The sequence below is a fragment of the Oncorhynchus gorbuscha genome, linkage group LG08, assembly GCF_021184085.1.
Source record: "Oncorhynchus gorbuscha isolate QuinsamMale2020 ecotype Even-year linkage group LG08, OgorEven_v1.0, whole genome shotgun sequence".
NCBI classification, from domain to species: domain Eukaryota; kingdom Metazoa; phylum Chordata; class Actinopteri; order Salmoniformes; family Salmonidae; genus Oncorhynchus; species Oncorhynchus gorbuscha.
Genome location: NC_060180.1, coordinates 59,543,626 through 59,567,975, shown reverse-complemented (window position 1 = coordinate 59,567,975; position 24,350 = coordinate 59,543,626). Strand labels below are relative to the sequence as shown.

The 24,350-nt window shown below is 44.3% G+C and overlaps 1 protein-coding gene across 9 annotated transcripts in view; it reads right to left on the bottom strand.

Moving 5' to 3' along the window:
• Positions 1-13,106: 13,106 nt before the first annotated feature.
• The window catches only part of LOC124041922 (partitioning defective 3 homolog), a 246,588-nt gene continuing 235,344 nt past the window's right edge, over positions 13,107-24,350 (bottom strand). For 7 of the 9 annotated variants that reach the window (XM_046360093.1, XM_046360097.1, XM_046360095.1 and 4 more), the window contains 2 exons: positions 21,895-22,049; positions 13,107-16,059 (listed from right to left, as the gene is read on the bottom strand). In XM_046360093.1, coding sequence (XP_046216049.1) covers positions 15,642-16,059; positions 21,895-22,049 — 573 coding nt within the window. In that variant the 3' untranslated portion in view covers positions 13,107-15,641. Of the gene's footprint in view, positions 16,060-21,894; positions 22,050-22,315; positions 22,408-24,350 lie in introns of all 9 variants that reach the window. The other 2 variants (XR_006840005.1, XM_046360094.1) reach the window with 2 other exon arrangements.

The window sequence follows — 24,350 nt, the reverse complement described above, 5'->3', positions numbered from 1 at the left end:
CCAAACCCTCTAAGGATGTGGCTGCTGACTGGGCCATGGTTGGGATTTATCCCACAGAGCATGGACCCCCTGGAAAACAGTGGCCAATGTTACCGAGTTGACTGCCGTGGCTAATAAAACTAAATTAGATCAAATATGATACTCACCATTTTAACTCACGTTCCCATTGAGCTCCTTTCTCCATGCTGGTGCATCATGTCTTGAGATAATGAAGCTGGATCTAACATGACGTGTTGTGTACTATGGTATCATGTAATAACTGTCATTTTCATTAAAATGCGGACAAATTTGAATGTCTGTATTATTTCTCAAATAAAACAGTACACAATCCACTGAAACATGAAATCATACAATGATAATATCTTCAGATGTCCATATGGTCTGTGATGATGAAGGTTAAGATGTTGGTCAAAAGTTGTGCACTGTGTAGGGAATAGGGTGCCTTTTGGGAAGCAGACCTCGTCAGCAGCTGTACTAGGCTGAGGAGATGGACAGAGTTTTTTCATTTAGACCCCATCTTGGACACTCTCCAGTCTTTATTTGCCATTATGGGCAGAAATGGCTGAGCTGAAATGGGTTTCTATCAAGCAGCAGTTTGAGGACAGAGGTCCCTTTCATTTCTTAAATTGTAGCTCCTTTTATTTCATGGTCTTTCTGTCATCTTGGCTAAGGCATATGGTTGTGTGTACTGTGCAGTGCTTTCAAATGAAATAAAATATGTTTTACGTGCTCTTCAGCTATCAGACTCAGGATTATACACTGCTCAAAAAAATAAAGGGAACACAAATAAAACATCCTAGATCTGAATGAATGAAATATTCTTATTAAATACTTTTTTCTTTACATAGTTGAATGTGCTGACAACAAAATCACACAAAAATGATCCATGGACATCAAATTTATCAACCCATGGGGGTCTGGATATGGAATCCCACTCAAAATGAAAGTGGAAAACCACATTACAGGCTGATCCAACTTTGATGTAATGTCCTTAAAACAAGTCAAAATGAGGCTCAGTAGTGTGTCTGGCCTCCATGTGCCTGTATGACCTCCCTACAACGCCTGGGCATGCTCCTGATGAGGTGGCGGATGGTCTCCTGAGGGATCTCCTCCCAGACCTGGATTAAAGCATCCGCCAACTCCTGGACAGTCTGTGGTGCAACGTGGCGTTGGTGGATGGAGAGAGACATGATATCGCAGATGTGCTCAATTGGATTCAGGTCTGGGGAACGGGTGGGCCAGTCCATAGCATCAATGCCTTCCTCTTGCAGGAACTGCTGACACACTCCAGCCACATGAGGTCTAGCAATGTCTTGCATTAGGAGGAACCCAGGGCCAACCGCACCAGCATATGGTCTCACAAGGGGTCTGGGGATCTAATCTCGGTACCTAATGGCAGTCTGGCTACCTCTGGAGAGCACATGGAGGGCTGTGCGGCCCCCCAAAGAAATGCCACCCCACACCATGACTGACCCACCGCCAAACCGGTCATGCTGGAGGATGTTGCAGGCAGCAGAACGTTCTCCACGGCGTCTCCAGACTGTCATGTCTGTCACATGTGCTCAGTGTGAACCTGCTTCCATCTGTGAAGAGCACAGGGCGCCAGTGGCGAATTTGCCAATCTTGGTGTTCTCAAATGCCAAACGTCCTGCACGGTGTTGGGCTGTAAGCACAACCCCCACCTGTGGACGTCGGGCCCTCATACCACCCTCATGGAGTCTGTTTCTGACCGTTTTAGCAGACACATGCACATTTGTGCCCTGCTGGAGGTCATTTTGCAGGGCTCTGGCAGTGCTCCTCCTGCTCCTCCTTGCACAAAGGCGGAGGTAGCGGTCCTGCTGCTGGGTTGTTGCCCTCCTACGGCCTCCTCCACGTCTCCTGATGTACTGGCCTGTCTCCTGGTAGCGCATCCATGCTCTGGACACTACGCTGACAGACACAGCAAACCTTCTTGCCACATCTCGCATTGATGTGCCATCCTGGATGAGCTGCACTACCTGAGCCACTTGTGTGGGTTGTAGACTCCGTCTCATGCTACCACTAGAGTGAAAGCACCACCAGCATTCAAAAGTGACCAAAACATCAGCCAGGAAGCATAGGAACTGAGAAGTGGTCTGTGGTCACCACCTGCAGAACCACTCCTTTATTGGGGGTGTCTTTGTTAATTGCCTATAATTTCCAACTGTCGTCTATTCCATTTGCACAACAGCATGTGACATTTATTGTCAATCAGTGTTGCTTCCTAAGTGGACAGTTTGATTTCACAGAAGTGTGATTGACTTGGATTTACATTGTGTTGTTTAAGTGTTCCCTTTATTTTTTTGAGCAGTGTGTATTAAAATACACACAGTGGACATAAGAGTATTCACATAGGACGAAATTGAAACACACTCAACTGTATGGAAGGCATTTCCGGCACCTCTCTTCGCGTTCCTACGTGTTATTTCTTACATTGGTACCCCAGGTAATTTTAGGTTTCATTACATACAGTCGGGTGGAACTACTGAATATAAGAGCAACGTCAACTCACCATCATTACGACCAGGAATACGAGTTTCCCGAAGTGGATCCTCTGTTTTGCCCACCACCCAGGACCATGGATCGGATCCCAGCCAGCGAACCAAAACAACGTCGCCGTAAAAGGGGCAATCGAAGCGGTCTTCTGGTCAGGCTCCGGAGACGGGCACATCGCGCACCGCTCCTGAGCATACTACTCGCCAATATCCAGTCTTTTGACAACAAGGTTGATGAAATCCGAGCAGGGGTAGCATTCCAGAGAGACAGAGACTGTAAAGTTCTTTGCTTCACGAAAACATGGCTCACTCGAGACATGCTATTGGAGTCTGCGATGCTTCACGCATCGCGCTGACAGAAACAATCATCTTTCTGATAAGAAGAGGGGTGGGGGGGGGTATGCCTTATGATTAACGAGACATGGTGTGATCATAACAACATACAGGAACTCAAGTCCTTCTGTTCACCTGGCCTAGAATTCTTCACAATCAAATGTCGACCGCATTATCTACCAAGATAACGATTATAATCACAGCAGTACATATTCCCCCCTAAGCAGGCACATCGATGGCCCTGAACAAACTTTATTTGACTCTATGTAAACTGGAAACCACATATCCTGAGGCTGCATTCATTGTAGCTGGGGATTTTAACATGGCTAATCTGAAAACAAGACTCCCTAAATTCTATCAGCATATCGATTGTGCAACCAGGGCTGGTAAAACCCTGGATCATTGTTATTCTAACTTCCGCGACGCTTATAAGGCCCTCCCCCGCCCTCCTTTTGGAAAAGCTGACCACGACTCCATTTTGTTGCTCCCAGCCTATAGACCGAGACTAAAACAGGAAGCTCCCTCCGCTCAGGTCTGTTCAACGCTGGTCCGACCAATCCGGTTCCACGCTTCAAGACTGCTTCGATCACGTGGATTGGGATGTGTTCCGCATTGCGTTCAACAACAACATTGACGAATCCGCTGATTCGGTGAGCGAGTTCCATAGCAAGTGCATCTGCGATGTCGTACCCACAGCAACTATTAAAACATTCCCAAACCATAAACTGTGGATTGATGGTAGCATTCGCGCGAAACTGAAAGCGCGAACCATTGTTTTTAACTAGGGCAAGGTGACCGGAAACATGACCGAATACAAACTGTGTAGCTATTCTCTCCGCAAGGCAATCAAACAAGCTAAGCGTCAGTATAGAGACAAAGTAGAGTCGCAATTCAACGGCTCAGACACAAGAGGTATGTGGCATGGTCTACAGTCAATCACGGATTACATAAAGAAAACCAGCCCCGACTCGGACCAGGATGTCTTACTTCCAGACAGACTAAATAACTTCTTTGCTCGCTTTGAGGACAATACAGTGCCACTAACACTGCCCGCTACCCTAACCTGCGGAATGTCCTTCACTGCAGCCGACACAAGTAAAACATTTAAACGTGTTAACCCTCGCAAGGCTGCAGGCCCAGACGTCATCCCCGGCCGCGTCCACAGAGCATGCGCAGACCAGCTGGCTGGTGTGTTTACGGACATATTCAATCAATCCTTATCCCAGTCTGCTGTCCCCACATGCTTCAAGACAGCTAAGGTAACTGTGCACTCACTTCCATCATCATGAAGTGCTTTGAGAGACTAGTCAAGGACCATATCACCTCCAGCCTACCTGACACCCTAGACCCACTCCAATTTTCTTACCGCCCCAATAGGTCCACAGACGACGCAATCGCAACCACACTGCCCTAACCCATCTGGACAAGAGGAAGACCTATGTGAGAATGCTGTTTATCAACTACAGCTCAGCATTTAACACCATAGTTCCCTCCAAACTCGTCATCAAGCTCGAGATCCTGGGTCTCGACCCCGCCCTGTGCAACTGGGTACTGGACTTCCTAACGGGCTGCCCCCAGGTGGTGAGGGTAGGTAACAACATCTTCACCCCGCTGATCTTCAACACTGGGGCCCCACAGGGGTGCGTTCTGAGCCCTCTCCTGTACTCCTTGTTCACCCACGACTGCGTGGCCATGCACGCCTTCAACTCATTCATCAAGTTTGCGGATGACATTACAGTGGTAGGCTTGATTACCAACAACGACGAGACGGCCTACAGGGAGGAGATGAGGGCCCTCAGAGTGTGGTGTCAGGAAAATAACCTCACACTCAACGTCAACAAAACAAAGGAGATGATCGTGGACTTCAGGAAACAGCAGAGGGAGTGCCCCCCTATCCACACTGACAGGACAGTAGTGGAGAGGGTAGAAAGTTTTAAATTTCTCGGCGTTCACATCACGGACAAACTGAATTGGTCCACCCACACAGACAGCGTGGTGAAGAAGGCGCAGCAGCGCCTCGTCAACCTCAGGAGGCTGAAGAAATTTGGTTTGTCACCAAAAGCACTCACAAACTTCTACAGATGCACAATCGAGAGCATCCTGACGGGCTGTATTACTGCCTGGTACGGCAACTGCTCCACCCTCCAGAGGGTAGTGAGGTCTGCACAATGCATCACCGGAGGCAAACTTCCTGCCCTTCAGGACACCTACACCACCCAATGTCACAGGACGACCATAAAGATCATCAAGGACAACAACCACCTGAGCCACTGCCTGTTCACCCCGCTATCATCCAGAAGGCGAGGTCAGTACAGGTGCATCAAAGCAGAGACCGAGAGACTGAAAAACAGCTTCTATCTCAAGGCCATCAGACTGTTAAACAGCCACCACTAACATTGAGTGGCTGCTGCCAACACACTGACTCAACTCCAGCCACTTTAATAATGGAAAATTTATGTTAATAATGTATCACTAGCCACTTTAAACAATGCCACTTAATATAATGTTTACATACCCTACATTACTCATCTCATATGTATATATAAATACTGTACTCTATACCATCTACTGCATCTTGCCATCTTTATGTAATACATGTATCACTAGCCACTTTAAACTATGCCACTTTTATGTTTACATACCCTACATTACTCATCTCATATGTATATGTATATACTGTACTCGATACCATCTACTGCATCTTGCCTATGCCGTTCTGTACCATCACTCATTCATATATCTTTATGTACATATTCTTTATCCCTTTACACTTGTGTGTATAAGGTAGTTGTTGTGGAATTGTTAGGTTAGATTACTCGTTGGTTATTACTGCATTGTCGGAACTAGAAGCACAAACATTTCGCTACACTCGCATTAACATCTGCTAACCATGTGTATGTGACAAATAAAATTAGATTTGATTTCAACATCATACAAACACATACTGTTAAAGGTACTGTTCCCCAATAAGCATTCATATCTTGAGACAATTTGGACACGTGGGGACATTTCACCGTTCCCCACAAGGAAAAAGGCTATTTTAGGCATAGGGGTTAGAGAAAATAGGATTTAGAATGGGAAGCAATTTTTTTGTCCCCACAAGAAAGATAAAACAAATGTGTGTGTGTGTGTGTGTGTGTGTGTTTACAGCGTCCAGAGGCAGACAGGGACAGTGATGAATAAGCATTATTAACAGGAGACATGGTCCTGGTGGTGTCATTAATCTTCATTCACCCAGGGTACATCCCAAATGATACCCTATTCCCTATGAAGTGCACTAATTTTGACAATTGCTCATTGGGATCTGGTCAAAATAATTAACTATATAGGGAATAGGGTGCCACTCCCTCTCTCCTCCCATCAACAGGCTCATCTGCAGGTCACTGTCAATAACAAGAAAGGAGGGGGAAATATGCTGGGAAACTAGAGCCACAATAGTACCAGTGGCTCATTTTGTGATTGTGTTACTGTGCAATGCTCGAGCCAAACCAGACCCATCTGTAGGTACAGCCAATAGGCAATACAGAGTAATTAAAAAGGCAACATCACCAGAGGGGGTTCTAATAAACATTCAGCCCCACGGGCCCTGGTCAAAAGTAGTGCGCTTAATCTGGAATAGGGTGCCATTTGGGACACATACATTGTAATGTAGAAATGTACCATATTCCCACTGTCTCAAAGGGAATATGAACCTTTAATAGCAACTCACCGACAGAGACTGTAGCAGTGTGGCACGGCAGGGCATATGACATTACACATAAATGAAATGAAGAGACTCATTATTCAACTGGAAGTACAGGAGACGCGCTCTATAAAAGCAGAAGAATAAATACATTATCTGGATCTCCTAAAATTACAGGGAGAAAGAGAACAAAAACAAGAGAAAGTGTGTTTGTGTGTGTATGCTTGCAAATATGTATGGCCATTAGAGCCCAGTCCAATCCCAGAGACAGATGGTCTCTGGGGGCAGCTCCCACTACAGGTATTGGGGTGTCCCCCTCTCTCACCTCACACTCTCCCCCATGCCCCCCTCCCTACCTTCAGGCTATGCTCAAACCCTACACCCCAACCCGGGCACTCCGTTCTGTCACCTCTGGTCTCTTGGCCCTCCCTACGGGAAGGCAGCTCCTGCACAGCCCTGTCCAAGCTCTTCTCTGTCCTGGCACCACAATGGTGGAACCAACTTCCCCCTGAAGCTAGGACAGCAGAGTCCCTGCCCATCTTCCAAAATCATCTGAAACACTACCTCTTCAAACAGTATCTTAAATAATCCCCCTCTTCACCTCAACCCCACCCCCAAATAAATAAATAACTTTAAATAATTGGGCTAAATCAAATAAAATCAAACTTGAAATTCACTTCAAATAAAAATATTTAACTTACATTTTTGGTTGAGATGGATACCTGATTACAACATAGCAATTATTCATTTGGAAACAAACTGGAATTAAAGCCAGACTAAGTCAGTGCTACAGATGGAACTATCCAAGCACAAGATAAATATCCTTCAAATATTGATATTTGGTTGCATTGACAACCAAACAATTCAATATCACTAAATCTCATTGAATGTAAAATCAACCAGAGTTTGAAACCCTAGACCTATGTATTGCCTATTTTTAGTTGAATCCTGGGTTGAAAGCTGTTGACGAATTTGCAAATGCTATTTAGGCCTAAACAACATCATGATATTTGAGTGATAAAGTATGGTCACATTTAATTTGCTCTGTTAAACCTACCCTTTGAAATTACATTAAAAGCAACAGTATAACTTATTTAGTTTTTAAGCGGAGATTGCTTAACAATGATTCTCATAATAGCACATTGGTAATAGTCGGTGACAAATATCATAGCTAAGCAGGTCTGGGCTTGGTTAAAACCCTGGATGAGAGACCAAAGGGTATCTGTAGATAGATCAATTCTCTAGGAGGTGCTGCCCAGACTGTTGTTTTCTTCTTCTTCTGGTAGTGAATGTAACACTGTTTTAAAAAGGTACAAATTCAACATATTTTATACAAGGTTTGTCTATGTTGAAATGTGGTGATCATAATCCTGTGGTAGATATTTTACCCTCAAAACAACAATTTATGTTGATGTATTTTCTGTGTAGAATCCACATCACAAAACATTGACAAAGTACATTGAAACAATGTTGATTCAACCATTTTGCGCCTAGTGGGAGGCCTAGTGGGAAGCCACTTCCTGCATATGAAATATATCTGTCACAGAGAGCATGACCATAACTTTTACAGTAAGTTTACCAACTAGTAATTTATTGAAAAGGGAAACTATCTATAGGCGCAAACTCTCCAGACTGCCTGGGCATCCCAAGTGGAATATATAGAGGAACTATGTAGGGAATATGGTATATTAATCCCCCTCCTCAGAGAACATGCCAGCCAGAATCTGTCCAGCAGGCATCAGAGAATGATTTTATGCCTAACTGGGGTTAAACAGAGGGAATAAGGCCGGTTAGAGCCATTTCAGGGTGCATTTGAAAGACAAGCTGGGTGAATTCTGTTTGGAGTATAAACGCCTTTAGGAGTCAGGACTCAGTCATTTATCCTGTTGTATTCAGCTAGTGCTGCCAGCCTGCCTTTCTTACTTCCCCACAAGTCAAGAGCAGTAGCTACAAATTATACTGTACAAACTAAATACTGAGATAGTTTTTATAAAGCTTCCACAAAGGAGTGCCACAACACTTTTTAATGGTGTTCCATGACAGGCCACATAAATAGATTACCTTAGAGCATAGAAAACTGCACAAATGTGGATGTGATGAAACAGTTTGCTGAGGATTGGGGTGCCTGTCAACCTGTCTGTGTGTGGTAGGTAGCTAGATAAGTAGACAACACTATGGTCTATGTTTATCCATAGTAAAATCCCACCAGAGGTTTCTCCAACAGCAGAGGGTTAAGATTAGACCTGGGGGACTTCCTCCTGTTGGTTTCCTTTGTCTCAGTCCCAAATAGCACCCTATTCCCAATGTCGTGCACTACTTTTGACCAGGGCCCATAGTGCTCTGGTCAGAATAAGTGCACTATAATAGGCAATAGGGTGCCATTTGGGACAATACCTTTGTCTCCTTCAGAATTTATGCTTCAGATTCTCTGTGACTAGCACAGCTTCCTCTCGAAACACCCTTAAAGACTCCATCCATTCCAGAGAATACAGCGTAAATACAGGGAAACCAGCAAGCAAGCAGAAACAGGTGTCACCTCGGTAACAACAGCCCTCACTGTACCAACCCACCCGATCTCCAAACGTGTTTCACACCGGTGTTCAAATATTTTTAATAAATAGCTTTACTTCTACTTGCAATGTTGGACTTTTCTATTGGTTCCATTGCAACAGGTAAGCACAATCAAGGACAGGTACAGTATTTGAAATGACTTTGATGAGTATATGAACCCAGGTCTGACGTGTTCATGAGCTTGATAAAATCAAAATCAAATCAAATTTATCTATATAGTCTTTCTCTTTTCTATAATCAAATCAAATTTATTTATATAGCCCTTCTTACATCAGCTGATATGTTTTATTTTATTTGACCTTTATTTGACTAGGCAAGTCAGTTAAGAACAAATTCTTATTTTCAATGACAGCCTAGAAACAGTGGGTTTCACCTTGTCAGCATGGGGATTTGAACTTGCAACCTTTCGATTACTAGTCCAATGCTCTAACCACTAGGCTACCCTGCCGCCCCAATATCTCAAAGTGCCGTACAGAAACCCAGCCTAAAACCCCAAACAGCAAGCAATGCAGGTGTAGAAGCACGTTTGATTGCGTTTCAATATAGAATGATGGGGTATAATTAACCCCACTAACTCTACGACGACTAGATAACAACAGTGAAATAGGCGGTTATGAAGCCCAGTGTTTGTTATTCATTTCTCCATAGAGAACGGCCTTTGTGGAAGTGATCCGTGGTGTGGCTGGGACTTATGGAGAGAGGAGAGCATTACAAGCTCAGAGTTAGCTGTTAAGAGTATGAGTAATGATATGGCAGCACTGGCTTGGCTGGGGTACAAACACTTATTACCCTTAGTCCACACCAGACTGCTGCGTGAACCTGGGCTGAAAACAACTCAAAAACACAACAAAAAACTGAGATCGACCCGTCGGATGCTCCCTTACATATGGATTCTAGACTATTGTAAAATGAATCATCGCTTGTCTTACATGATGCAGTGTTCTTTATATTTTATGTCCCATCTAAAATGTATCCAATTCTCTATCACTAAGCAAGCAGATGAAGAACTCTGATTGTTATCCTCCCATCTTCATACTGATCCCATGGAAACTGTCCTGGAGAGGTCAACACTGTTAATCAATGCCAGTCTGAGCTGCAAACTGAACACCATTTGTTAAATAACGTTATACCATATACACGCCATATATGCACGTTTATATCAGACATATATTTATATACTAATGAGAAGAGGTGATATCCATATTGTTAAATGTATGGTATGTATGTAGTTAACTCAAAGCAGGCTGTGTATCCTGTGAGCTGAGCACCAGCTGAGGGTGAACACGGACCTCTCCGTGACCCTGGATGACCTTCACATCAGCATGGCGATGCCCGGAATGCTGGAACTCAGGAAAAGGCCTCCGCAGCAACAACACCCTGTTCTGAGAGAGATTCAACATGTGTTTTTACTATCATGGACAAGAATGTGTAAGGGCAAAATCTACTGTAGATTTGGAAACTGTGATGCATAAAAAAATGTATCTAAGATCCCTCGTCATTCAGCTGTCTTTCAACTGGGTCATATCAGTTAGTGCACACCACAGAAAAACGTTTTGCAATGGAAAGCAAAAAACAAATGTTTCTTTATGGAAAAATTCAAATTGGCCCGTTTGCTTCCGTTGGGTTCCAAGTGAATATGACCCAGCAGTCATGTGTTTGAAAAGACACAGCAAGAAAGCAAAAGAATGGTTGAGTGTCACATTTCCTAACTCAAACTACACACCAAGTCAGTCATAGTAGTAATACAGCATGGGATCAAACGGACACGCCTTACGCAATAATACATATTTCTGGTTCCTCTGGTTGTGCCATAGAGGAAAGCCTGAAGGTCATTGACTATCTACGAGTCAGAAATCAAAGACAATCCTCCTCTGGCCGGAGGCTTTGCCAAAAGCATAGGGAGACGCCTCTCTCTCTGGCGTTCTTTTATAAATTGATGAAAGAGCAGACAAAGCTAAGAAGATAAAAGAACAGGATGAGATGAAAGGATTTCTTTCCTTCAACATATTTTTTCCTCCTCTCTCATATTCCTTTCAAGAGAGCCCCCCCCCCCCTCGGTAGCTGAAACAGCTTAATGGTATTTGCTTAGAACGTGAACTTTAACCCTAGGAACACACACAGTAAGTAGCCCGAGTCATTTAACACCAACCGTATGAGAGACAATGGGAATGTGAGTGCAATTAACAACAGGAAGCACATCAGCCTTAAATTCTACAACATTCTGACTGCATTGACTATACAAACACTGACACGCAGGCACTAAAGCACGCACACTTACACACAATCACAAGCACGCACACTTACACACAATCACAAGCACGCACACTTACACACAATCACAAGCACGCACACTTACACACAATCACAAGCACGCACACTTACACACAATCACAAGCACGCACACTTACACACAATCACAAGCACGCACACTTACACACAATCACAAGCACGCACACTTACACACAATCACAAGCACGCACACTTACACATAATCACAAGCACGCACACTTACACACAATCACAAGCACGCACACTTACACACAATCACAAGCACGCACACTTACACACAATCACAAGCACGCACACTTACACACAATCACAAGCACGCACACTTACACACAATCACAAGCACGCACACTTACACACAATCACAAGCACGCACACTTACACACAATCACAAGCACGCACACTTACACACAATCACAAGCACGCACACTTACACACAATCACAAGCACGCACACTTACACACAATCACAAGCACGCACACTTACACACAATCACAAGCACGCACACTTACACACAATCACAAGCACGCACACTTACACACAATCACAAGCACGCACACTTACACACAATCACAAGCACGCACACTTACACACAATCACAAGCACGCACACTTACACACAATCACAAGCACGCACACTTACACACAATCACAAGCACACACACTTACACACAATCACAAGCACGCACACTTACACACAATCACAACCACGCACACTTACACACAATCACAAGCACGCACACTTACACACAATCACAAGCACGCACACTTACACACAATCACAAGCACGCACACTTACACATAATCACAAGCACGCACACTTACACATAATCACAAGCACGCACACTTACACATAATCACAAGCACGCACACTTACACATAATCACAAGCACGCACACTTACACATAATCACAAGCACGCACACTTACACATAATCACAAGCACGCACACTTACACATAATCACAAGCACGCACACTTACACATAATCACAAGCACGCACACTTACACATAATCACAAGCACGCACACTTACACATAATCACAAGCACGCACACTTACACATAATCACAAGCACGCACACTTACACATAATCACAAGCACGCACACTTACACATAATCACAAGCACGCACACTTACACATAATCACAAGCACGCACACTTACACATAATCACAAGCACGCACACTTACACATAATCACAAGCACGCACACTTACACATAATCACAAGCACGCACACTTACACATAATCACAAGCACGCACACTTACACATAATCACAAGCATGCACACTTACACATAATCACAAGCACGCACACTTACACATAATCACAAGCATGCACACTTACACATAATCACAAGCATGCACACAAGCATACAGAGACAAGGATACAGAGAAAAAGAAAACAGAGACAAGGATACAGAGACAAGGATACAGAGACAAGGATACAGAGACAAGGATACAGAGACAAGGATACAGGGTCAAGGATACAGAGACAAGGATACAGAGACAAGGATACAGAGACACTCGTAGAGCTGTTTACATGAAAGATGTGAAGCTAGAACTGCAATAACCTATTGATAGAAAAGGCAAAAGCATATTACAAATACAAGAGTGGATCAAACCAGACTCACTGTTACTAATGAGGATATAACCTGATATCACTGCCAGATCATTATTCAAAGGAGAGGATGACAAATCGAGGACAACCCAGAGATAGTTGTAAACAGGATGAAACTGCCTTCCTTTTATTCTAAATGTGATATGTACAGGAAACGTGTCTGTATACATGTCTAAACATATCATGTCAAAGTCTGAAAAACAATTGCACTGTGCTTACAATAGCTTTATACTTTAAACATCATGATACGCACAGCATTGTGAAGGCAATGTCAAACAGACAGGATACAAATACACTGATCAGCTGTGCAGAGGCTTCTCATTGTAAAAAAGACCCAAAACAATCAAAACACATACTGTGCTGTAGAGATGATAATATTATGTTAAAAACACATGGTGTGATGGTGTTGTGTCTACTTAGCTACAACAAGGAACAATCCACATTGTTTTCCCTATTCAGGAACTGCATGGCATCTCAGGCACTTATTATTGAACTCTCAACTTAGCCAGTGGTGGTCAGATGGTCCACCTGATCCCAGATCTATTTGCCCTGTCTTATTTACTACTCTGGGGTGATGTTTCCCCTAGGTACAGATATAGGATCAGCTTCCCTCCCCCAATCCTAACCTTAACCATTTAGTGAGGGAAATGAAAAACTGACATAAGATCAGCAACATAGTCTGGGGAACTTCTGCCTACACCCTTGTTAACTATAACGACCATAGACATTAACAAGACAGATCTGGAACTAAGCTAGCAATGGACACCATACAACAGATTCCAACCAGACTGCAGACATTGGCAAAGTACTGCAGTACAGACGACAGAACACAGTCTTATTTCCATGTTAGACGTGTTCAACAGCTGATTCCCTATTTAATGCACTACTTTTGACCAGGGCCCGTAGTGCACTGTGTAGATAGTAGGGTCCCATTTGGGACACAGACACTGTATTAACTCACAAATGGAAGCTAATGCATTTCGTATGGCTGTAATTGGCATAGGGAGAACACTGAAGCACATCTCCAAAGCAGCGAGGTGCCAGACTCTTCTGTTATAGTATACCACGAGGCAACACAGAGTACGTACCACAGTCATTAGATTTGTCATCTTTTCTGTGCTCTCCTTTGTTCGGTTGAAATTCATCTCCACCATTTGGTACATTTCATAGACATCAGAGCATCGTTACATTAAAGGTCCAATATTTACAGGAGGAGAGCGACTCACTAGTACTCCGCTATACGGCAGCTGAAAGCAATTACCACTCAAACACTATTTATTTTTTATGAACAAGGGAAGATTGAACCTAAATCTTGCGTCGGTACTCCGATTGTCTCTCTGCGGAGAGAAACTGTGGTGTGGCCCTCCACTACACAGCAGCCTCTAGGTGTGTGTTCTGTTCTTTGGCTGTGGCAGGCAGCTTGTGATGCAAAATTCAGTGCAGGGTTGACGGGGGAAGAGTTGGTAAAGGACGCGAGGGGGATGAGAAGAGCTGAACTAGGAGTGGAAGGGGGAAGAGGAGAGGTGGAAGGGGTGGTGGGGGGAAGGAGGAGAGGTGGAAGAGGAGGAGAGGTGAAAGAGGTGAGGGGGAGAAGAGGTGAAAAAGGTGGTGAGGGGGAGGAGGATAGGGGAAAGAGGAGGAGAGAAGGAGGAGAAAGTGGTGGTGAGGGAGAGGAGGAAGCCAGAGACAGGCAGGCCAGGTTAGCCGTGCCCAGAGCAGAGAGGCCAGGCGGTGGATCAGACTCTCTCCATGGAGATGGCACACACATGAATAATTTATGAGAGTCCTTCATTAATAACCAGTGCTATGCTCCCCCTCCTTTTACACACTCCCTCCCTTTTCTCTAGCCCACTGGTGACTACTGAAGTAAAGAAAGAAAGGATGAAAACAGAGAAATAGAATAGTGAGAGCTCAGCGTTGTTGTTTTGACGTGTTAGTGTACTACCAACTATGGGGAGGTTCATGTCCAGGGGAGGGCATGTCAAGTAGGAGCCATGGTTTAACAAAACCAGGCGACCTTGTAAGTGTCCACACCACACTAGCATAGCGCACATACATACATTAAGACAGTCTCTCGGCCACACACACGCCACACACGCCACACACGCCACACACACACACACACACACACACACACACACACACACACACACACACACACACACACACACACACACACACACACACACACACACACACACACACACACACACACACACACACACACACACACACACACACACACACACACACACTTCTCCATTGTTTGAAAAAACATCTGTTTGCCTGTATGATTGTCAGAGCGTGAGGGTGACAGATGTCTATGAATCCCACAACACCACTACTACCCCAGAAAGCATCATGTCCATGAACACAGGAGGCACTGAAAGTCTCATTTAACAACAGTCTGTGTGAGGAAACAGGACTGACTGGGACTGAACGGAGGTCACTAAGAGGCCATTAATACTAACACTTCCCTATTCACATTGTCCACAAGTATGGCCCCTCTGGCCTACCCTGTCCATATCCCCTCAGGAGTAGAAGGGCCTCCCCATTCTATAGCTAATCAGCTCCTGAAGTAGTCGCCACCAACTGTGGCCTCTTCTTGGCTGCCCTGTCCCTTTCCCACCCTTATCCCCTCAGGAGTAGAAGGGCCTCCCCTTCTCAGGCCCCTGCAGCCTGTTGAGCCTGGCCAGCTGGGAGGGCGAGGGGGGTACGTCCTGTCTATAGGGGCCCTTAGGCGACACAGGGTCCATGTGAGCTGAGTATGACAGAGTGGCATTGTAGGTGTTGTTCCCGTGGTGCTCCTGCGGGGGTGCTAGTTGTAGCTGCTTCCCTTTGGCCTTCTGCTCCCTGCGTCTCTGCTCCTGCCTCAGCAGCTCCTGGGCCTCCAGCAAGACGCGGGCATTCACACTGCTCACCCCCGGGGAGCCGTTCCTGGAGCCCTTGTAGCTGGAGTAGCGAGGGTTCTCCTTGGTCGTCTGGAAGCCCTCGCCCGGCGGGTAGACCTTGACCCAGGAGTCCTGAGAGATGGAGCTAGGGTTCTTCCTGGGTTGTCTGGAGGGAAGGAGAGAATAAAAAGGAGACCGGGTGAGACACGAGTAAAGAGGTTAAGAGGGGTTTAAAGAGAAGGAGTTCAGAAAGAGGATATTCCACAGAGAAAGACTGGGGTAGACAAGGCACAGCGCCACACATGACCAATAGGCAATTTAGCACACGATAAACCAGAAATAAACACATACACCTAGAGGGACAGTGGCACAGCCATTCCCATCCATTTAGGCCTGTTGTGAAGCACAGACCGGCCCATTGGGTTTGATAGGCAGTAATAGCAGCCCTGTTGCAGATGAGACTCAACTCGGCCCACTATGTGTCTGCGGCGGTTTCACACTATAGACATCTGACATGGTATCTTACATTTTAGTCATTTAGCAGAGCAACTTACAGTAGTTAATATTTTTTGTTCCATACTGGTCCCCCATGGGAATCGAACTTGTGTGTGTGAGCGTGCATGACATCACCCAGACAGACTCATGCTTAACTGGGCACTTTGTGACCTCTGTATTCAGCCCTTATGAAATGTGTGTTCAGGCCTTGAACACTGCTTATCGCAGGGGCAGGACAAATGGAACAGACACAATAACATCAATAGACCTGGGTTCAAACACTATTTTAAATCATATAAAAAATACTTAATCTGTGCTTGTCTGACCTAATGGACCAATAGAATAGTCCCAAAACTGTAAACCCCACCCATCTGGCACTCTAGGCAGGCTAGAGCAAATGCTCAAAAAGTATTTGAAAGATTTCAAATATTATTTGAAGCCAGGGCTGAAACAAACAGGCTTCTGTCTCAGAGCCATGCATAATTAGCAGGTTTATCAACCAGCTGTGAAGAAACTGTATTATTTCTGTATTTGAAGGAAAAATGATAATGAGAAATGTACCCAGACCTTTGTGTAAATACAACCGGCGGTTAGATACAGAAATGCTAGCCTTTCAACCAATAACAGAAACACAAACCCAGCTGTTTATTTTAAACCCATGCTTCAATGATTCCAATTTCAAAAGATGGGGCTCCATGACTCCATATCTGATTATATTTCATACATTGACACAAGAGACACACTTGGGCTGTTTCTCTGTAAATACATGTAAACCAGCTATCTATTCTCTTTTCCATTAGATATTATGCCAGTACTGTACATGTGAGCTGCACCCTATTCCCTATAGAGCACTACATTTGACCAGGGCCCATAAGGCTTTAGTTAAAAGTAGAGCATTAAATAGAGAATAGGGTGCCATTTGGGAAGCACTTAGACAGCCTCTCTACAGACACCGAAGCCCTTTGGTCCTGATGTAAATTACAAGACTTTTGCTGTGAGATCTATACTGTGTGTCAATGATGAACATGGGCTCTCAACAAGCGTCATTGTTCAAGGCCTATTTTCACTTGAACCCCTTGTTTAGCAAAGCTTCACCAGGAGGAAACTGACCTTTATCTAAAACGCTGTTTATGAACACACTAACATGAATCACAAATAGGCCATGATTCATCCATTCAACCAATGACAGCGTGTGTGTGTGTGTGTGTGTGTGTGTGTGTGTGTGTGTGTGTGTGTGTGTGTGTGTGTGTGTGTGTGTGTGTGTGTGTGTGTGTGTGGGAGAGTTTTGTGCTGCAGAAGCAAGGGGCCATATGAAATCAATCAAGATTGCACAAGCTGATACCAGGCCCCATATTACTCCAAGTCAATGGCCTAGAATTACAATGGAATGTTTAAACAAACAGGTTTATCCAAACACAACTGGCCTTAATAGAATTACAATGAAATGACACCACAAAGCCACAGGATGTTTCTTTGACCAGGCATCGGGGAGACATTTATACAATACATCTCTGCCGTAAACAAAGCTGCTTCTTCAAATATTCATCAAGCGGGAATCTGTATCAGCAATGACTAAGCTGAATTGATGAAGTACTAGCTAGCAGCAGTGGCGATAATAGCATGTCTTGGTGGGGTAAACATTTTTTTTATGCATGCCAACAAAGCCAACACAACACAAAACAATACATGAATTGCACTATAATGCTGACAAACAGTGCACAGAAACCGTTAGGACCTACATAAAGCTGTCCCAACAGCAGAGCTTTCTTTTCAGCACCATGGAGTGAATCCTGCTACACCTGGCTATAATTGGAGCCTTGTCTGGCTGTGAAACAGCTAATTCTGCTTCATTTATTGCCTTTAAAAAATATATATAGCTGATATGGATGACTTGCTTAAACAAATGTGGTTTCTACTGACAATTAAGATGTTTAAACTATGACAAAGGAAGGATGAGCAGATAAGAGGCAATCCATAATTCGATTAAGACATGAATGAGCTTTTTTCCATCTACGTCATATTGCAGAAATCAGAAACTTAATGTCCAAACATGATGCAGAAAAATGAATCCATGCTTTTGTCACTTCTAGGTTAAACTACTGCAATTCTCTACTTTCCGGCTACCTGGCTAAAGCACTAAATAAACCTCCGTTAGTGCTAAACACGGCTGCTAGAATCTTGACTAGAACCCCAAAATGTGATCATATTACTCCAGAGCTAGCCTCCCTACATTGGCTTCCTGTTAAGGCAAGGGCTGATTTCAAGGTTTTACTGCTAACCTACAAAGCATTACATGGGCTTGTTCCTACCTATCTTTCTGATCTGGTCCTGCCGTACATACCTAGACGTACGCTACGGTCACAAGACACAGGCCTCCTAATTGTCCCTAGAATTTCTAAGCAAACAGCTGGAGGCAGGGCTTTCTCCTATAGAGCTCCATTTTTATGGAATGGTCTGCATACCCATGTGAGAGACGCAGACTCAGTCTCAACCTTCAAATCAAAATCAAATCAAATGTATTTATAAAGCCCTTCTAACATCAGCTGATGTCACAAAGTGCTGTACAGAAACCCAGCCTAAAACCCCAAATAGCAAGCAATGCAGGTGTAGAAGCACGGTGACTAGGAAAAAGTATTTATTTATCAAGTCTTTATTGAAGACTGATCTCTTCAGTGGGTCCTATGATTGTGTGTAGTCTGGCCCAGGAGTGGGAAGGTGAAAGGAAAGGCTCTGGAGCAACGAACCACCCCTGCTGTCTCTGCCTGGCCGGTTCCCCTCCACTGGGATTCTCTGCCTCCAACTCTAATACAGGGTCTGAGTCACTGGCTTACTGGTGCTCTTCCATGCCGTCCCTAGGAGGGGTGCGTCACTTGAGTGGGTTGAGTCAATGGCGTGATATTCCTGTCCGGGTTAGCGCCCCCCCTTGGGTTGTGCCGTGGCGGAGATCTTTGTGGGCTATACTCGGCGTTGTCTCAGGATGGTAAGTATGCTCTCTCTAGGAGGAGGACCTGAGCACTAGGAACATGCCTCAAGACTACCTGGCCTGATGACTCCTTGCTGTCTTCAGTCCCCCTGGCCGTGCTGCTGCTCCAGTTTCAACTGTTCTGCCTGCAGCTATGAAACCCTGAACTGTTCACCGAACGTGCTACCTGACCCAGACCTGCTGTTTTCAACTCTCTAGAGACAGCAGGAGCGGTAGAGATACTCTGAATGATCGGCTATGAAAAGCGAACTGACATTTACTCCTCAGGTGCTGACCTGTTGCACCCTCAACAACCACTGTGATTATTATTATTTGACCCTGCTGGTCATCTATGAACATTTGAAAATCTTGGCCATGTTCTGTTATTATCTCCACCCGGCACAGCCAGAAGAGGACTGGCCACTCCTCATAACCTGGTTCCTCTCTAGGTTTTGGCCTTTCTAGGGAGTTTTTTATTTTATAAACTTGGATTAGCTAACACAACGTGGATGGGAACACAGGAGCGATGGATGCTTAGAACACAGGAGTGATGGTTGCTGATAAGGGGCCTCTTTACGCCTATGTAGATATTCCATTAAAAATCAGCCGTTTCCAGCTACAATAGTCATTTACAACATTAACTATGTCTACACTGTATTTCTGATCAATTTTATGTTATTTTAAATGGACAAGAAAAAATGCTTTTCTTTCACAAACAAGGACATTTTCTAAGTGAACCCAAACTTTTGAACAGTAGTGTACGTGCTTTCAGTTCGTCCCATTTATTTTTTCAGCGATTTTCAGGATGGAAGGCATGGGCAGATTAGCTACTCGTCGCCTGATCCTCAAAAGGCAACTGAGATTTCGCGGAAAAAGATCAGGGTTTCAGTGTAAGAAAAACTCTTCGTCTAATCTGAGGTGAGTAATCTCAGTTCTGATGTCCAGAAGCTCTTTTCGGTCATACGAGACGGTAGCAACAACATTATCTCCAAAACAAGTTACGAACAATGCAATTTTGTTTTTAACAAAATAGCATGGTTGGTTAAGAGCCGATAAGACGGCAGCCACCCCCTCTGGCGACAATGTTTAGCTTCTCACTAAACAAGGATGAACAATCCTCTAATGGTTCAAATTTGAAATTGGGTAGTGCATCAGCAGGTTTCCTTGTCATGTCCGTCATTGCAGACCTTAGAGAGCTATCTAGAACTTGTCAGAAATGTCCAGAACAACTCAACCCATGTCAGCCAACGTTTATCTCGGTGTTTTAGTCCATTGATTTTGTTGTAACGTTCCTCAGATATCACATGAACACACAAGACAATATGTATAATTGCAGGAAATTTGCTTTAAACCTGCAAAATGTTATCTCAGCCAACAAGAGGGGTGTGAACAGTTTGTCAGTAACTTGTACCCATAGAAATAGACGTTGGGGGGGATGTTCTCTAATGTTGGAAAGGGCGGCTGAGTGAAAAAGTTAAGGAAACCCTGCTCTAATCCCTGAGCCAATCAGAAGCGTGAACTATACCTCTGGCCGTGGGCAGATAACATGCTGACCACATCGCTCACGTCGCAAAATAAATGTACACATACGTGTTATTCAATCGTTGTGGCCAAGCACTGAAATAGAACTTGGTTCTATTTGTGACGCTCAAAGCGCTGCTAGTCCTGCCTCTCCCATCTCATTGCTTTTAGGTGCAAATACCCACGTGGGTGATTGAAAGATGAACTGAGGTCCACACTCAGTTCATCTTTATGGTAATGCACCGTAAAGTTGGTTGCCAACCGCCATATACAGTCCAAAGAAAAATAAGCCTGAAGGGAGGAGCGATGATGAGAAACTAATTTGATTTACCTTTTTATCTGTGGATTCATTGTTTATATCCCAAGACAAATTAGCTAGCAACAGCAAGCTAAATTGACATAAATGTTTAATGCTTTTTGACCTGTCCCCAAATTATTTTAATTGGTTCAGAGTTTGTTTGAATATTTCAATCTGCGTGTCCTGATCGCATCTGGTGTGGGTGAACAAAATCAACTTGCACGCGTACGGTTTCTTCAGCATGTAAGGCCACAGACAGACACACCACTTCCTGTAATAACACACAGATCATGTAGTTCAAAGGTAACTTCATTCTCAGATTAGTGCGATCATGTCAGATTACTGGGGTGGGTAATGTGACACACCCTTGTTGCATCCCAAATGGAACCCTGTTCCCTATACCGTGCACTACTTTTGACCAGGGCCTATAGTACTGTGGTCAAAAGTAGTGCACAATGTAGGGTATAGGTGGCCATTTAGGAAGCAGTCCCAGACTGTGGTTTAACTGAGCTTATTCTGAGATTTGGCTGTGGGTTTGGTGCTTTGGACTCCAGACAGGAATGACCTGGTTGTAGATTCCGGCTGATAATATCAGGCTGATGTCATCCATATGAATGGATAATATCATGGCCAATTGGTCATTAATATGTAATGTTACCTTGACCTGGGAAAACAAATAGGGACTACGGGTGTTCTTTCTGTGTGTTACACACATACACACTTACCGTGGCAGAGAGCTGTACTGTCTCTGCGCCTGTTGGAAGGCGTCTCTCTCCTCCTGCCTCTGTCTCTGCATCTGCATCTCTACAGACACAGAGTGTCGGCCTGTCTGTTGTCTGTCTGTCTGGTACGGGCTTGGACCGGTGTTGGTGGTGTTCTGCTGAAAGAGGAATGGGCCAACATCCTGGTTATTCAACACACAACTTTCACAGACACGTACTGTACACCAGAGCCATGTATTTAGTGTTTGGACATTGAGTTATGTAATATGATGCATTTACAGTACATGAACCCTTAGAAATTGAACGTAACTTTAGTTCTGTGACATGAACCTACGGATAAATGGAATGCTCAAAGGCACAAACATGGCGTCCATTCTAAAAGTTGGCCGAACTATCTAAATATATAGCTCTGCAGTACACTTACCAGGAGGCATCCAGAGATGACATTACCTGTCCTTGTCCTTCATAGTGCTCAGGTAAAACGGACAGAGAGGTTAGGGAGGATGGAGGACCATGCTGGAGATGTAGGGACAAGTGAGATGTGATGAATGTTAAGTAGATGTAAAAAAGGGCCAATGCAGCAGTTTTTATCTCAGTGTTAAATCATTTCTGGGTAACAATTATTAAGTACCATCATTTCTCAAGCATGATTTTTGCTTGGTTGGACAGCCTGGGAATGGTCTGAGTGGGAAGGGCAGAAAGAGTTGGAACTCTTTCTTATTGGTCTATTAACTAAATTAGACTCCAACCCGCCAAAGCAGGTTGACATTTCAGGTGGTCTTACACCTGAAATGTCAATAGCTCTTACACTATAATTCCAACCTCATAGTATGGAAATAGATACAACAGGAAAATCACATTTTTGATTGCACTGGGCCTTAAAAGAATCAAGTATCTGCTCCGCTGACATCGTGACAGGGCTTCCTCCCTCCTCCCTAGCACATTATTAGCACAGGTCATTAACCCGCCTGAACACACAGAGTGTACACCACCGTACGGCAAGGCACCTTGGAATAGCATCATCATTTAATTATCTCCAGCCCCTCCTGGCAGATGACTGCATCACAAATGGCACCATATTCCCTAAATAGTGAAAGAATGGATAAGGTCCTAGTCAAAGGTAGTGCACTATATAAGGAATAGGGTGCCATTTGAGAGAGACATCCCATATCCTCCCTGGAACATGTCGGCGTAACTACTAACGACCACACCTTTGTTCTTCTTCCCCATCTTTCATTAGCCATGAGGTGGGTGTAATGGCTGCCGATCAGTCATAATACAAAGGCAATCTAATTATTTTTATGGGCAATGCCAACTATTCATACAGTGCCACACTAGTGGTGGGAGAGCCATAAAGAGATTAGTCCTGTCATCGCTGAGAGGACTTCCGAGACATGCACATAAACATAATGAATCCCTGCAATCATTGGGAATTGATTGGCATAACCTGGGCTGTTGCCGTGCTGTATCTGTTGCCATGGCGACACCAGACAGAACATGGAACAAGGCCAGGGACACGTAAAGGCAGCTCACCTCCATCCATGTCACGAGCGCTCAGTCATTTTCAGATGTGAATTTTACTGTGATTATACACGTACATGTAAATTACAATATGGGGGAGTATTGGGGAATGATCCCTTTAGTGTCTTGAAATAATACCGTAGTAACATGAGGAAACACCAGTAGATAAAACATGACCCAGAAGACCTAAAGCTAATGGAGGTATTAAAATGAACAATACAGTGTGGCAATATAGCGCTGCTGGCGGAAGCAGCCAGTCGATGCTCTGCTCTGTGTGGTAAATGACTTCAATAAAGGTTCCCCAATGCAACCACAACACAGATTGGATATCTATCCATCAGTCACTGTGATGGAATTAGCCCACGGAAACTAGGGTTGTGTTCTGTAGGGCACACCATAGCAAAACTCTTTGTGACGGAAAGTGAAAAATCGGTGTTCTTACTTAGCAAGTTCAGGTAGTACCCAGTTCCAAAACATTTTCTACCTACTGAACTTTCCTCTACAGTGAGAAATATACCATCCACAGGGGTACCAATCAGGGGATGTAGAGCTGTCTAACTGCACTTCAGCTAACCAGGAACACCTAACTAAACAGCATGCAGAACCGGATAATTAGGGAAATTATTCTGCAGCCCACAGAAATTAGACAGGCTGGACTTCAGAGAAATTGGACAGAAGGCCTCAACAGGCAGGCTGTAGAGGAGATAACGCACAGAGCTGGCCAGATCTTTAATATCAATACCTGCTAAGAACACTTACAGTGACAGGGTCAGTGCTTCTACATGGCCGTAACACCTATACTCTCCCTTCACTGTTTACCCTATGGGCCCTGGAATAGAATTCCCAGAATTCCATTCACCTTGTGTATGTTCCATGATGGGTGGGTCAGCGGACATATTGAGAACCCACTGCGATTCTATTCCTTTGGACTTGACATT